The 17387-nt window shown below is 34.9% G+C and overlaps 1 protein-coding gene across 1 annotated transcript in view; it reads right to left on the bottom strand.

Moving 5' to 3' along the window:
* Nucleotides 1–17387, bottom strand: part of LOC121369803 (protocadherin Fat 4-like) — a 60338-nt gene that overhangs the window by 41380 nt on the left and 1571 nt on the right. Inside the window, exons 2-8 of the mRNA XM_041494877.1 lie at nt 12848–12901; nt 10325–10378; nt 9343–9441; nt 8197–8289; nt 7392–7532; nt 5009–5137; nt 3699–3789 (exon numbers count right to left, since the gene is read on the bottom strand). Of these exons, the coding sequence (XP_041350811.1) occupies nt 3699–3789; nt 5009–5137; nt 7392–7532; nt 8197–8289; nt 9343–9441; nt 10325–10378; nt 12848–12901 (661 nt within the window). The remainder of the gene's footprint in view (nt 1–3698; nt 3790–5008; nt 5138–7391; nt 7533–8196; nt 8290–9342; nt 9442–10324; nt 10379–12847; nt 12902–17387) is intronic.

Here is a 17387-nt window from a genome sequence, read left to right as displayed (position 1 = left end):
GTATGGCTAACTGTGCAAAATTTTATTGGCCTACCAGCAATAGAAATAAGCACTTGTCCGTTTGTCCTGACGTGTAAATTTACTTGGGACAAATTATGAAGCAGTATGATAATTTTGTGCAATTATTATACTTAAATAAAAGAAAATCACAATTGATGGAAAAACAACATTACAATCTATCAACACAACCCAGGTGAAAAGGCCAATGATTTGTTGTTGACTTCAACAAGTTTGTCATTTGTCAAGCTTTGACAGTAACAAACTTAAATTAATATTAAGGGTAATTTTGTCCGACAAAAAAAAAAGAGGAAATGTTTCTATTGAAACAGTGCGATGCAGTACATTATAAAATACATTTTTGACCATATCATGCAATACGCACATTCTTATACACTAATTGTTGCGAAAATACCTTTCCCTTCTTTGTCCTGGAACGTTTTCTGTCTATATGTATTAACAGGCCCGAGCAAGACTGCAGTGTTGCAAATAGCTCAACAACCAACACATCTTTTAACACAAATATTTACTCTTCTAAAAAAATATATTCATTCGAATCCATCTTTAGATCGCCTTTCACATGGGGGGGGGGGGGATGGAAGGCAGGTTTCACCAGCTCCAGTTGGAAGTGAGCCTGTGCGCCCTTGCCACCCCCAACCCCTGCTTCAACGCCTATGACAAGTGGAAATATTGACGGACAAGTAGATTTTTAGCTGTACTTGTCCGGTGTACAAATGAACATTTTTGCTTATTTCTATCACATGCCTACATATTCTGTTGTTCAAAATTTATTTATACGCACATAACACATTTAGCTTTGTTACCTGTAACAATTCTTAAAAGGTCACCGATTCTAGTTCCTAAGGCATGTACACCTTTTCTGTTCCACATATATGTACAGTAGGGTTTGGTCTATTACAAACACCATGGCAACTAAAACACACAAAATTTATATTTAAGCAGGCCCATAGGAACTAGCGGTGAGTGTTCCCCCCAATTTTATGCCGAAAACATTTACTTTTTTTTTTACTATAAACATGTACATAACACCCTTAAATGTACTTGTGCCCACCACATCACATATTGTTCCAGCAGGCCCATTAAATAATAATTTGTAAGTAATACATAATATAACAGTTTAAAAAATGTGTAATAGCTGAAAATATTATACAATATGCCTTTAAGACAAACCCCTATGCACAACGTGTATCAACATTCATCAAGTTCCATCTGTCTCACCATCAGTGATAGTGTATCTGATTGGAGATTTTCTGACCATCAGTGATGGTGTATCTTATTGGAGATTTTCTGACCATCAGTGATAGTGTATCTGATTGAAGATTTTCTGACCATCAGTGATAGTTTATCCGATTGGAGATTTTCTGACCATCAGTGATGGTGTATCTTATTGGAGATTTTCTCACCATCAGTGATAGCGTATCTTATTGGAGACATTTTCTGACCATCAGTGATAGTGTATCTTATTGGAGATTTTCTCACCATCAGTGATAGTGTATCTGATTGGAGATTTTCTGACCATCAGTGATAGTGTATCTGATTGGAGATTTTCTGACCATCAGTGATGGTGTATCTTATTGGAGATTTTCTGACCATCAGTGATAGTGTATCTGAGTGGAGATTTTCTGACCATCAGTGATAGTTTATCTGATTGGAGATTTTCTGACCATCAGTGATGGTGTATCTTATTGGAGATTTTCTTACCATCAGTGATAGTGTATCTTATTGGAGACATTTTCACCATCAGTGATAGTGTATCTTATTGGAGATTTTCTCACCATCAGTGATAGTGTATCTGATTGGAGATTTTCTGACCATCAGTGATGGTGTATCTTATTGGAGATTTTCTTACCATCAGTGATAGTGTATCTTATTGGAGATTTTCTAACCATCAGTGATAGTGTATCTTATTGGAGATATTATCACCATCAGTGATAGTGTATCTTATTGAAGATTTTTTCACAATCAGTGATAGTGTATCTTATTGGAGATTTTCTTACCATCAGTGATATTATCTTATTGGAGATTTTCTAACCATCAGTGATAGTGTATCTTTTTGGAGATTTTCTTACCATCAGTGATAGTGTATCTTATTGGAGATTTTCTCACCATCAGTAATAGTGTATTTTACTGGAGATTTTCTCACCATCAGTGATAGTGCATCTTATGGAGATTTTTTTACCATCAGTGATAGTATCTTATTGGAGATTTTCTAACCATCAGTGATAGTGTATCCTTTTGGGAGATTTTCTTACCATCAGTGATAATGTATCTTATTGGAGATTTTCTCACCATCAGTGATAGTGTACATGTACCTTATTGGAGATTTTCTCACCATCAGTGATAGTGTACATGGATCTTATTGGAGATTTTCTTACCATCAGTGATAGTGTATCTTATTGGAGATTTTTTTTTACCATCAGTGATAGTGTATCTTATTGGAGATTTTCTTACCATCAGTGATAGTGTATCTTATTGGAGACATTTTCACCATCAGTGATAGTGTATCTTATTGGAGATTTTCTTACCATCAGTGATAGTGTATCTTTTGGAGATTTTCTTACCATCAGTGATAGTGTATCTTATTGGCGATTTTCTCACCATCAGTGATAGTGTATTTTACTGGAGATTTTCTCACCATCAGTGATAGTGCATCTTATGGAGATTTTTTCACAATCAGTGATAGTATCTTATTGGAGATTTTCTAACCATCAGTGATAGTGTATCCTTTTGGAGATTTTCTTACCATCAGTGATACTGTATCTTATTGGAGATTTTCTCACCATCAGTGATAGTGTACATGTACCTTATTGGAGATTTTCTCACCATCAGTGATAGTGTACATGGATCTTATTGGAGATTTTCTTACCATCAATGATAGGGTATCTTATTGGAGATTGTTTTACCATCAGTGATAGTGTATCTTATTGGAGATTTTCTTACCATCAGTGATAGTGTATCTTATTGGAGACATTTTCACCATCAGTGATAGTGTATCTTATTGGAGATTTTCTCACCATCAGTGATAGTGTATCTGATTGGAGATTTTCTGACCATCAGTGATGGTGCATCTTATTGGAGATTTTCTTACCATCAGTGATAGTGTATCTTATTGGAGATTTTCTAACCATCAGTGATAGTGTATCTTATTGGAGATATTATCACCATCAGTGATAGTGTATCTTATTGGAGATATTATCACCATCAGTGATAGTGTATTTTATTGAAGATCTTTTCACAATCAGTGATAGTGTACATGGATCTTATTGGAGAGTTTCTTACCATCAGTGATAGTATCTTATTGGAGATTTTCTAACCATCAGTGATAGTGTATCTTTTTGGAGATTTTCTTACCATCAGTGATAGTGTATCTTATTAGCGATTTTCTCACCATCAGTGATAGTGTATTTTACTGGAGATTTTCTCACCATCAGTGATAGTGTATCTTATTGAAGATTTTTTCACAATCAGTGATAGTGTATCTTATTGGAGATTTTTTTACCATCAGTGATAGTATCTTATTGGAGATTTTCTAACCATCAGCGATAGTGTATCCTTTTGGAGATTTTCTTACCATCAGTGATAGTGTATCTTATTGGAGATTTTCTCACCATCAGTACATGGATCTTATTGGAGATTTTATTACCATCAATGATAGTGTATCTTATTGGAGATTTTCTTACCATCTGTGATAGTGTATCTTATTGGAGATTTTCTCACTGGGTCTTGATCTTCTGCCAGTACTGGTGGATTTGTAACGTGACATTCTTGGTGCTAAATATAAGTAAATAATTACTTGTATAAGATAATAATAATTATTATCTGTAATACATGATAATTTTATTTAATAAAGTTTTTGAGATATATTTTGTTTCAAGAGATCTTTGAGATCTGGGGGTAGACATAACATGGATTTTGTTTTAACATATATTGGCATTTATTTACTGTTACCGGTGTACATTGAAAAGGCAGGTGTTTTATGTTATTAATACTAATTATATTGGGGAATACTCCTTTATGGTACCATGCTGGGGTTGTTCTCTAAGGGAAACCTATATGTAGAAGGTGAAGAAAGTTAAAAGTTTGTTTTGTTTAACATCAGTTAATTAATTATCGGCTATTAGATGTCAAACATTTGGTAATGCTGACTCGTAGTCATCGGAAGAAACCCCTAATGCAGCAAGGGATTATAGTCACTTTCCCAAAGACAGGAAAGCACACACCACGGCCTTTGATCAGTTGTGGTGAAGGTGAAGAAATGAATAGGGGTAAGTGGTATGGCCCGTATGGGGATCCTTTTCTGTTGGTCCTAAAGAAGTGAAGCACCCAAAGTACATAGGGTCCACCTTCATGCCAGGGTTAAAGGCTGTTAGTCATCATCTTCCAGGTTCTTGAAAAACATAAAATGTATCCGTTGATCCAAACTTTTAAAATTCAGTTTTGTGTTTTTAGAAAAATTATCAGTTAATGGTAAAAGACTTTACTTCCTTATATCTAAACATATTTAAGTCTATATCAAAATCTATATCGTCCGTTGCCCTGTTTCGTTGGTTGCATCATTTGTGCGCAACAGTATGGTACGTACATTTGAATATTTTTTACGAATTTGACTTTTGCATGGGGAAAGTAAACAAATGTTTCATATTCACAGAAATGTACGTAACAATAAAGTTAAAATGAGCAAAGAAAGCAAGATTGAACTTTATACCCACTCATAAACATGGCACATTTCTTAATATGTTTTTTCTATGATTTTCAGACTGTTATTTGAAAGAAAACTTATTTATAAAAACTATTTTTGTCTGTTCTCAGCTGTACTGCTATTTTGTTATTGAAGTCACATGATTGTCACGGTGTCTGCTGGCAAAACTCAATTTACAGATACTTGCCAAAAATATATGGTTCTTATAATTAACATAAATATCTTTCTAGATATGTATATTGTATATGACATCTTTATTAAATGAAATAATATAAAATAATATGAACTCACTATAACAGGCTTCTCTCCAATGACTGAAGCAAAATAAGACTTCTCACTAAACTTAGGACCCTGGTCATCACTGTCTGTTATGATCAAGGTCAAGGTTGACTCAACATTCAGAGAAGGAACTCCAGCATCCTAAAGTTAAAATATCAGGTAAGTCCGTAATCTGCATCACAATCTACTAATAGAAATATGCAATGGGAGGGTGCAAAAAATATGTGTGGGTTTTTTTTTAATTACCATACTAGGTCCGCTTCTATTAAATTAATTTCTGCTAATGCACCCACCCCCACCCCCACCCCCACCCCCACCAATATAAAAATCCAATGTTTGTGTCTGATAACTTATGAACACTACATTGGTAGATCCAGAGGGGGTCACTGGTATGATTAAAGACAGTAAAAACAAAATGTCTTCAAGTCTAGCAAAGCTATATAATTTGAATGAATAATTAATTAAAACTGCTTTTTATAAATATTTTTTCTTATTCTGAGAACCATAGCTTTGCAGATTTAACCAGTGAGTTGTCAAGCCTAGCTAGGCCTGTATACATCTTAAGTCATCTTTAAGTAAATTTAAAGGGACAGACCCTAGTTTCAGCCCATGAAAATGCACATTAAGTTTAGTTATTTACAAACCTATAACACATTATGATAAAGTTACAATTGAGTGAAACATGAATCTCTGACTTTGAAATGGTGAAATACCCTCTAAAAATAGACTAAAACTCAACTGCATAACTCTTACTTCTCAGAAGCATGTGCGTTTTTAAAAATATGAGAAATGCATTTTGTGATATTAAAAACACCAGGATGACCAAACCAGACCTGTCAACCCTCCCGGATTCCGCGGGAGTCTCCCCCTATTTGATCAAATCTCCTTTCACCTGTGCGGGAGACAGTTTCTCCTGTTAAATGACATTTTTCTAAGCATAAAAAAAAAATCGATCCTCTTTTGTCAAAATAACAGAAGGGAAGTAACTCTGCCTTTTTTTCTCATTCGGAAAATGTCGACTACTTTCGGTTTCCGAGAATGTAACAGGCCGAATTGTTCCGACTGTTTAACCTTTGCCGAAGTGAGAATTGTGGGATAGCCTATTTATATTGTTAAAAAAGCACATGGAGTTTATAAAATGATGTGTTATTATAATGTTTGTTGTCATCGTAATGGCTACGAAGCGTGTTGCCGCTAATTAAACAGGCTGTGTATTGACATTCAGTGTTGCCATATAAAAAAACAAAACTATCCAATTTAGTTCCAATAGCCGATGATAAGATTAAAAATCAATGTGCTCTAGTGGCGTCGTTAAATAAAACAAACTTTACTTTTAATAACACCTCTGAATTGTAAAATGTCTTCCCACTGGCTTACATAATGCAACTATGACAAATCTGAGTTGACAGCGATACACACGATGCATGTTAAAATCACATGTCACAGCAAGACAACGAAAAGACCAATTAGCTGTATAAACATACTTGTGTCAGTTAATTTTGTATGTTTGTGCGGTAAAATGTTGGTTATAAGGGTACACTTCAAGAAATTATTTTTGTACAATTAAAAAATGTTGTTTGACATTAACATAAAGTTACTCACGGAAATGGGTATAATTCCGGTATATTTCACACGATGTCCGTAATGAGGTTTTACTTATGATTAATGAAAATACAATGTTTATTGCATCATTATAATGATTTTAAATCAGTACCACGCCACCGTTCCTCATTATAGTAAAAACTGAATATTAATTTATAAGATTTATATAAATTTGTCTTTGGTACTTAGGTACACTAACCACAAATGATAATGTAACGCAACCTGTAAGGCAGTAAGTGTAATACCGTAAATGTACTAATTAAATTTTTTACTTCTTGTTCATGTTCTTAACATTTTTGGATAAAAAAAATTTTTTTTTTTTAAATATGTATTAAATCATAATAATATTTAAACTTAAAAAAAATAAAAAATAATAATAATAATTTTTTTTTTTTTTTTTTAATGCCAAGATCTAAAGTTAAGAAGTATATATGACATTATAAAGTATTCATATAACTTATTGTAATAATGTTTTTTTTAAATCTTGCGATTTTGGGTTAAATTGTGTGAATTTAAAAAATCTCCTGCTTTTTGACCAAATCTCCTGCTTTTTCAACACACACCTCCTGCTTTCTCTTGACTAAAGGTTGACAGGTCTGGACCAAACACACTTTGAATGTACAGAAATGGATAATCTAAACAATAAAATCTAAGTAAAGTATGATTTTAGTGATCAAAAACGGCTCTAATAGTAAAAAATATGCCTTCGTGTTTAAAAACTAGGGTATGTCCCTTTAAAGTAATGCTGTTTTATTATTTATGAAATTGGTAAAATTAAAGCTGAAAACCTCACCATCACTCTGATAGCCAGTATGTACTGTCTTGGACCACCTTCAAAATCAAGTGTGCCTGTCACTCGAACTCGACCAACGTCATCAATCACAAACATTCCATCTGCCTTTTTCTTAGCGCCATTCTCGTATGTTGTAATGTTCTTTAAACAAAAACAACAACAATATAACAATAACAATTCCAATAGTACATGTATATATACTATAAAAAAAAGTATAATAAAAATCAGGGCCATTTCCATGTGCACAGTGCTGGCGGGGAAAGCAGACGCATCAAAAAATCTATTCCATGGTTATTAACAGGAGTGTTCCCATATAAGCGGATCATTTGTATCTTTAATTAGATAGAGATAACTATTAACAATGTACAGTCAAATTGCATAATTACCTCCACCACCCCCCCCCACCCCCCACCCCACCCCCCGTGTGATTGTTAGATCACTTTTGTCACCTCTGTTGACTGTTTTCTGGTAGTTCTGTTTTCCATTTTAAGTTAACGAAAATCTAGATATAAAAATTAGTAATAGAACAAACTGGCTGCATTTACTTTTTATAAATAAAAATGAGGCATGGTTTTAAAAACGTTACACAAGTCTAAACAAATACCCACCTCCCCCATAACATATAATCTTACATGCCCTGAGTCTTAAATAACTAAGTAATTAAAGCCCCCTAAGTACTCTCAGTTATATTATTTTATATAATATATCATATCATATCATATCATATCATATCATATCATATCATATCATATCATATCATATCATATCATATATATCATATTATATTATATTATATTCAACTTACCAATATTTGGAAAATCTCAAGTATATAGAGGGAAAACACATCTTCTGGGTTAGCGGCATCGACCACAAACACGACACTGTTGATGGGGGTTGACTGAAAAATATTAGTCAAACATTTTAAATGACATCAGTTGTATTATTTGAAAGCTGATATACTATGAAATAGTAAAAATAAAGCAGTTAATACACCATGTGAGTTCATGTAGAACAAAAGGTAAAGGTATGGACTTCAATTGGAAGCAACCCAGGGACCTGAGAGAGCCATACAGAGAGAGAGAGAGAGAGAGAGAGAGAGATAGTGAGAGAGAGAATGAATGAATGAATGTTTAACGACACCTCAGCACGAAAAATACATTGGCTATTGAGTGACAAACTAAGGTAAATGCAAAAATGAAAGACAGGAAGGCAAATTTTATTTAACATGTTTGATTTATTTGGTGCACTCAACAGATTTTAATTACGGTTATATATGGTGTCGTTCATGAGAGAGAGAGAGAGAGAGAGAGAGAGAGAGAGAGAGAGAGAGAGAGAGAGAGAGAGAGACACAGAGAGAGAGTCACAGAGAGAGAGAGAGAGAGAGAGAGAGAGTCACAGAGAGAGACAGAGAGAGAGACAGACAGAAAAATAAGTTTGTTTTATTTAACGAAGCCACTAGAGCACATTGTTTTTTTTTCTTATCATCGGCTATTGGATGTCAAACATATGGTCATTCTGACACTGTTTTTTAGGGGAAACCCGCTGTCGCCACATAGGCTACTCTTTTATGACAGGCAGCAAGGCATCTTTTATTTGCGCTTCCCACAGGCAGGATAGATAGTTTTTGAACCAGTTATGAATCACTGGTCAGTGCAAGTGGTTTACACCTACCCATTGAGCCTTGCGGATTACTCACTCAGGGTTTGGAGTTGGTATCTGGATTAAAAATCCCATGCCTCGACTGGGATCTGAACCCAGTACCTACCAGCCTGTAGACCGATGGCCTAACTACGACGCCACTGAGGCCGGTGAGACAGAAAGAGAGAGAGAGAGAGAGAGAGAGAGAGAGAGAGAGAGAGAGAGAGAGAGAGAGAGAGAGAGAGAGAGAGAGAGAGAGAGAGAGAAAGAGAAGGGGGAGGGAGGGAAATTTAAAGGTTTCATATTTGGTCACCTCTTCAACATTTGAAGTTGCTGGTAGGTTATGGAAAATGGGCGGATCATTCAAATCTTCAACTTTGACCTCAAGCTGTGCTGGGACATTTACCTTTACCTGGATCAGAAATATAATTCAAATGTCATTGGTGTGAAGTTAATATACATACTGTAAGTAATACAACTACTACTTGGGAAAAACCTGTTTTGTATACTACTAGTACTAATTTATTGGGGGGGGGGGGGGTTGTTGTTTTTTTGTCTTTTTTTGTTGTTGTCTATATTGATTTACGGAACACGTCTTTTGTCCTGAAACACACATCAGCTATCTGGAAAAAGAAGTCGATACAGAGACCTTACTTGGTTCACAGCCCAGTACTGGCTCCCATCTCACTAACCACTAACAACTAACCCACTGTCCTGGACAGACAGCCCGGATAGCTGAATTGTGTGCCCAGAACAGCGTGCTTGAACCTTAATTGGATATAAGCACGAAAATAATTTGAAATGAAATTAATGAAATCAATCAGACTGGGGTATTATTAGTTACGGTATTGTAACGGAAACTTTCGACTACGTCTCGGTTACGAAACCTGTGTCGATGTCAGCGCTACGTTATCGTATCTAGGGTATTATGAGAATGTTTATATCGTGATATCTCACGATATGGTTAACCTGTATCACAGTACGTATCATAATATATTACTTGCAGCAGCATCAACGGTACTTCGAGGAAGGCTTCTGTTAAAATAAAGAACAATATTTTAAAAGTTGAAGTTTATTGTTTAAGCCTCAAAATATATGGGTGACCTGAGTGTACGAAAGTGTATTTAGTAATGCCAGTCCCTTCCCTTTTCACAGTCAACAGAGTTGGGATACCCGGTTGAAACCAAGAGATCGGTGTATACATTCAGGTATATTGTAATATGTCTTATTTACCTTTTGAATACTCACCGAACAATCAGCACCTACCTGCATTAAACATCGAACTTTAAACGTACCTGCAGCATTTCAATATATTCTGAGCATGTTCCTTTGAGTACTATCGTTTTCCCCTGCAACAAATAATAAAAACTGCAATTTCTATACTAAATACGCGACAATAACGATTGTTTACAAACTGAGATTACAATTTATTACCTCTATTGTCTAAGACACTGAAGTCAAGATTTGTTTTTAGATAATTGGACAGTGTGCAGATTGCTTTGATTGGCCCACTTACTATAAGTCGAGATTTGATTGGCTTTACGTGCCGCCGGGACTACTTTTTTTTTAATTCATATTTTTATTCATCTGTCAAACTACTACTACAAACTGCACATTTGTTTACGATACGAACATTTACGAGGGAAATTTATATTTAAATTTGTTGAATATATACGAAAATGATATAAACAATAAAATATATAACATAAGAAAATAATGTTTTAATTAGAAAAAAATATGTACATGTAATAAGCAAATCAGACGTCTACAAAAACATCGTCTGCTAACACGAAAACAGTGGTTTCATTTCTGTAATCGGTAGACCTACACATAAATGATTTTGTTAAAGTTGATGGAGATGTGATTGGGAGGGTTGTCAACATTATACAACCGACAAACACTTTTATTACATACGTATTCAATTTTACTATAGTGATAAAGGCGTTTTCAAACCATTTGATAAATTTATCTTGTACCATACCTATGGAAGATCAGAACCGGAACTTGTAAATGGGGAATTCCCTTTTTTATTTTTACTGGAGTTAGAGCCTTTTTATTACCGACACGTCACGTCGTATTTGAAACATTACACAAGATTGCCGCAGAGTATAATTTTGAACGTTAAGGAAATCCTTGAAAGAAAAGAAGGAATTTTTTTTTTTAACGACGCACTCAACACATTTTATTTACGGTTATATGGCGCCAGACAGGTATTGAGAGAGCAAACCCGCTGTCGTCACATCATGGCTACTCTTTTCGATCAGCAGCAAGGGATCTTTTATATGCACCATCCCACAGACATGATAGTACATACCACGGCCTTTGTTACACCAGTTGTGGCGCAATGGCTGGAACGAGGCCTTGAAAGGAGGATTTATTAATACATTTAAGAAAGTGTAGTTATGACGTTAAATTAAAAACGGTTTTTGTAAAAAGAAGAAGAAAAAAAGAAGGTATGTAATAAATACAGAACTTCACATACATGTGTACGTTATTTTTGCTTCCTATTCATTGCACTCGTTTATTTCGCACAAGAACATACCACATATTATTGTGCAAAATAAACTCGTGCAATAAATAGGAATCGAAAACAACGTATGTGAAGTTCTGTGTGTGTGTGTGTGTGTGTGTGTGTGTGTATATATATATATAGATATACATATATATATATATATATATATATATATATATATATATATATATATATATATATATATGTATATATATATATATATATATATATATATAGATAGATATACATATATATATATATATATATATACACACATATATATACACATATATATACATACATATACATACATATACATACATACATATATATACATATACATATACATATACATATACATATATATATATATATACTTTTTAACGCAGAACGAACATGAAAACACAAAGAACAAACAAAAAAAACCTATACAAAATCATTGTGTTCAATGTATTTTTTGTCAAAAAATTGCAAGAACACGGATTTATTCAAAAAAAAATGAAATGAACGCAATATTGTGCAGATTTTTTATTGGTGTGAGGAAAATTGCTGACACCGAATATGAGCTCTTGTATCCAATAGCCGATGATTAATTAATCAGTGTGCTCTCCTTGAACGGTTTTAAAGTCAGTATTTAAGGCACACAAACTATGACTATACACTAATCGATGCAAGAACTCAGAAGACTGTTCGTAAAGCTTAGTAAATTCTAAAATAAATGTTTAAAACGGCAAGGAAAAGAAAACTTACTCGTTGCGTGGCAATGCCAGATTTTGCTTTTAATTGCATATTAAATCTGTCAAAGTCCAAAAATTGTGTGTCTCCTTCATTGAATACTATTGTAGTCGCATTACTTGCGGGGTGTTCAAATGTGGCCAGCACTGTTCCTGTAATTAATGTTTGGTATGTATATCAGTGTTATTTAAAGATAGTCGACGAAAGACAGCATATTTTGTAACTTAAGCATGTAGTTGAACATACTCTCATACGTCCATGTATAATTTTTATTTTTATTTGTTAAAATATTTAAAATTAACACTTAAAACCCTGTTGGGGGGGAGGGGCTCCAAAACATTACAACAATTATAACACGTTTAGTATTCTACACAATGTTATATTTATGAATTATTGAATTAAATTTCAAGAGTAGCTACGTATCATTAAGTTAACGGGGTTTTTTATTTTCGGTTTTCTAAAAAGGTTTCAAAATGGGGGCCATTTTGAAATCGACAATAGAATCCATTTTTATTCTGTCCAACTAGCCCAACATATTGGATATAAACAATATTATATTGAAATTATTTACCTTCTTGTGTCGCTTCGTCAATGCTTGTGTGAAAAAGACGAAACGTAGCACAGACTGCAAGAAATAAAATTTGGACAGCAGTAACAATCCGACAAAATGGAATGTTAAAACAGCACAATCACTGGAAAAACAGCTATATAGGCTCTACATGTATGCACGAGTTCGCGTGCGTGTGTGTGTGTGTGTGTGTGCCTGCGCGCGCGCGCATGTGTGTGTGTGCGTGGGGGGTTCTAGATTTAATGTCTATGGCGTTTAGTCTAGACGATGGGTCTAGAATCCTGGTATAATCTCGAGTCTTGATATTTCTAATACGCCTGTTAGCGAGAACACTGCGTGCATGTTTGGCGATATCAGATCAAGTCAGGTCAGTGTTTAACGTGGAAGTTCAGAACAAGCTGTTGTAGCGCACGCACAGTTGCCGGTCTCGGCTGGCTCCTCTGTCTAGGACAGGAAAGGGTGGGGAGGGTTGGGACGCCTGCATTGTCAGGTGCAAGAGAGCACCACCAGCCCAACCGGAGTCGGTAACAGACGGAGGGTAGTTTTGGGTGCTATGGAATGTGCAATGTCCCGTACGATTAATGCCAAATGGACAGGGTGCGCAGTTTTTAGTGAAGGAAATTAGGCGCAATTTTGAACGGTTCGTCGAAAAATAAAGAGGGAGCTACATATTGTTTATGATTTTAGAATGCCGAAAGTAGCTCGTTATTGGGACCTAGTAGGTACTGAGGTGTCTCCCTAGGTTGCCCATAATGGCCCTTAAAAGGGCCTGATCTGTTCAGATCGTGGTATGACAACCCAGGGGAGACTTCGCGATATCACTCGTGTTCTAGATTTATTCTGTAACATCTGATTGGCTGATCAACGGTGAATATCCGGTCGCCCAATATCACACCATCCAATGATATTAACTAATGAAACTGATTGCTCTATAAGTGTGTGTGTGTGTGTGTGTGTGTGGGGGGGGGGGGGGGGGGGGGGGGGGTCCGTTAAATACTAATTATTTTTACAACTCGTTTCGCTTTCGCTGCGTTAAAGAGAAATCGTTTTTTAAACAAATCGTAAAATAAAAATGATCTGTCACTCGTAATATAATAATTCAATTTCAATTCAATTCTTTATTCCGTTTTTAGGCCATAGCCCATTTACAGACATCAAAAGGTGACATTTGAAGGACCCGTTGTTTAACAATTCATATAGCAAACTAAATATTATTTAACTGCAATTAGTTTGTATATAGATTTTAGGAAGAATAACAATATTTGTATTTTCTAACAATTATGTTTAGTGTACATTATCTCATATAGGTCTACAAATTAACTTATATCCCACTATTATAGTTTTGATTCATATAATGTATTCTCATATTTATTATTTTCCTTTATTACCATACCCCACCCTCACCCACATACACACTCTTTATCAACGTGTAGTCAGCTTATGATTGTTGAACAACTGGACCTTTGTGCAGGTGACATTATTTCAAAGTACCACTATATGAACATCATAGTTATAATCTTCTATGCATTTACATTACATACCAGATCTGTAACTTACACCACTTCTTTCCTTTCTTAACTGCAATGCTTTAGTTAAATAAATACCTAAATCTTTTAGTATATTTTCATTTCTTGTAGACATCAATTCATTAAAAGTATACATGGATCTATTTGTCAAAAACTTTCTAGGTATATACATTTCTCTTAAAGGGACAGACCCTAGTTTCAGCCCATGAAAATGCACACTAAGTTTAGTTAATCAACAAACCTGTAACACATTTGGATAAAGTTACAATTGAGTGAAACATGAGTCTCTGACTTTGAAATTGTGAAATGCCCTCTAAAATAGACTAAAACTCAACTCCATAACTTTTACTTCTCAGACGCACGTGCGTTTTTAAAAATATAAGAAATACATTTTGTGATATTTAAAAACACCAGGATGACCAAACACACTTTTGATGTTCGGAAATTGATAATCTAAACAATAAAATCTAAGTAAAGTATGATTTTAGTTATCAAAAACGGCTCTAATAGTAAAAAAAACTAATATATATATATGCCTTAGTGTTTACAAACTAGGGTGTGTCACTTTAAAGTTTCATACAGTGGACAATTTATAATAAAATGAAATTCGTTTTCTACTTCTCTTTTATTACATAATTTACAAATCCTATCTCTTTTGTTTAAACCTATATTTCTGCCTTCGTCCACCGCTAGACCCACTCCTCCCATTCTAATCAGTGCTATATCCTGTTTATACATGTCAAGTGCAGAAGATGTAAGATATAATTCAGGTTCTAGATTTAATTTATATTTACAATATATATCATACCTACTATTAGAATTAATTTTCGTAATCCAGTGTTGTGTTTGAATTGTGATAAACAAGAAGGAAGGAAACGTTTTATTTAACGACGCACTCGACTGTGATAAACAGAAAAGAAGAAATTTTGTTTCATTTCTCAGTGATGTAAGGGGCTTCCACGTGTATACAAACAAGTTGGAAACCTACATTAGAAGATAACCTTACAACAACGCTATGTTAGAAAGTTCTGCATAAACAAAAACAGAGGCATTTCTTGAACAGAGGCACGCCTTGAATAGAGGCCGGGTCTGAGAGCGTCACAAGATAAATAAAAGTCTATACTTGTATTCAAGGATTTACGGTAATTTATTTCTTTTCAGTCGAGGAGATTTATTATCTTGGTCGGCTGGGTGGTATTGGGGACGATTACCCTACATATTTAATGCATGTTAGTTCGTGTACTTTGGAATAATGTAGGTGCCCCCTTTTAAAGTTGCACTCTGTCTCTAAAAGGACCTTGTGTATCCAATAGACGAGAGCTACAATGAACATATCTAAAGTATCTATTCATGTTACTCAATATTTCATATTTTAGGTTTTCAATTTCAATTTTATTGGTCCTTCTCAACATTTCACAATCTGTATATTACTGTTTTGTTGTTATTGGAATAGACAAGAGGTATATTATTATAATATTCTACTTACAAAATCCATATGCTGGTACAGAATAAAGAGTCAATAAAACCAAATATATTATACGCTCCATTACAATATCAATTTGGTATTCATCCCCAATACAATACTATAGTATGCCGACAGAACATACACACCATTGCAACACAAGTGATAACATATGGACCAAAACAATACACCAGTTCTGTATAACTTAGCTTGATGGAGGTGTTAGATTACTGTTCGGTATATTGTGGTCAAAATTATGTCTAGGCCACAGTTACAACTACATGTAAGTCAGTGTATTATGATAACTTTCTGTACTAATAACTATAACGAGGTCAGACACCAAGAACTGGCACGCTTGAAAAGCGCTGATGAAAGAAAAGAAAGAAATGTTTTATTTAACGACGCACTCAACACATTTTATTTATGGTTATATGGCGTCAGACATATGGTTAAGGACCACACAGATGGAAAGAGGAAACCCGCTGTCGCCACTTCATGGGCTACTCTTTTTGATTAGCAGCAAGGGGTCTTTTATATGCACCATCCCATAGACAGGGTAGTACATACCACGGCCTTTGATATACCAGTTGTGGTGCACTGGTTGGAACGAGAAAAGCACTGATGAGGACAGACAAAGTGGAAGTTAAACTGCTTCAAATCGGATATGATTCACAGCAGCCTTTCCCTAGTAGTTCGTTAGACTTTACAGTCACCCCGGTCGTGAAATTGCTCCCGGCGGTGTCGTGCTTGAGATATCGGACATAAGGCTGGTAGGTACTGAGTTCGCAGCCCGGTACCGGCTCCAACCTAGAGCGAGTGTTAACGACTCAATGGGTCCACTGCACCCTATTCTCTCTCACTAACGATTAACCACTAACAACTAACCCACTATGCTGGACAGATAAACCAGATAGCTGAGGTATGTGTGTCCAGGACAGCGTGCTTGAATCTTAATTGGATATAAGCACGAAAATTCGTTGAAATGAAATGCTCTCAATGATACATGTATGTGCATACCTTATCATGCTCCGCTCCCAACCCAGGTGAAAAGTGTTCGCAACATAAATTGCTTGTTTTATTTGTTAAATCGCCTTGTATGGTATTACACAACCCTAATATATCAGTACAGAAATACAATAAAAGGTACAGGTTATAAACAGTCAGTGTCAAAGTCAATCTGATTAAAATTATCTCTACTGGTCTATCAGTAGATCTAACAGCATTGCGTAGACTCCCATGTCCAGGTGACATTTCATCTATAAATAACAATTTAAATATCGACCAATTACACTTCGCCTTTTATAGCGTTATTCGGGAATGAATGAATGAATGAATAAATGTTTAACGACACCCCAGCACGAAAAATACATCGGCTATTGGGTCGAAGCATACAAATTCTAAAAGTATCAGGCGAGACTATTTATGCAATAGGCGAACTTGTTGGTCTATTTCAACATTAAAAAAAACAGGGGGAAAAGTGCAGTAATAAACTCTGGATTGTATACTAGTATAAACAGATTTTATGGCTATACCATCACGTGTTGTTGTTTTTTTC

The sequence above is a fragment of the Gigantopelta aegis genome, chromosome 4, assembly GCF_016097555.1.
Source record: "Gigantopelta aegis isolate Gae_Host chromosome 4, Gae_host_genome, whole genome shotgun sequence".
Taxonomy (NCBI): domain Eukaryota; kingdom Metazoa; phylum Mollusca; class Gastropoda; order Neomphalida; family Peltospiridae; genus Gigantopelta; species Gigantopelta aegis.
This window is presented reverse-complemented; position numbering and strand designations above follow the sequence as displayed.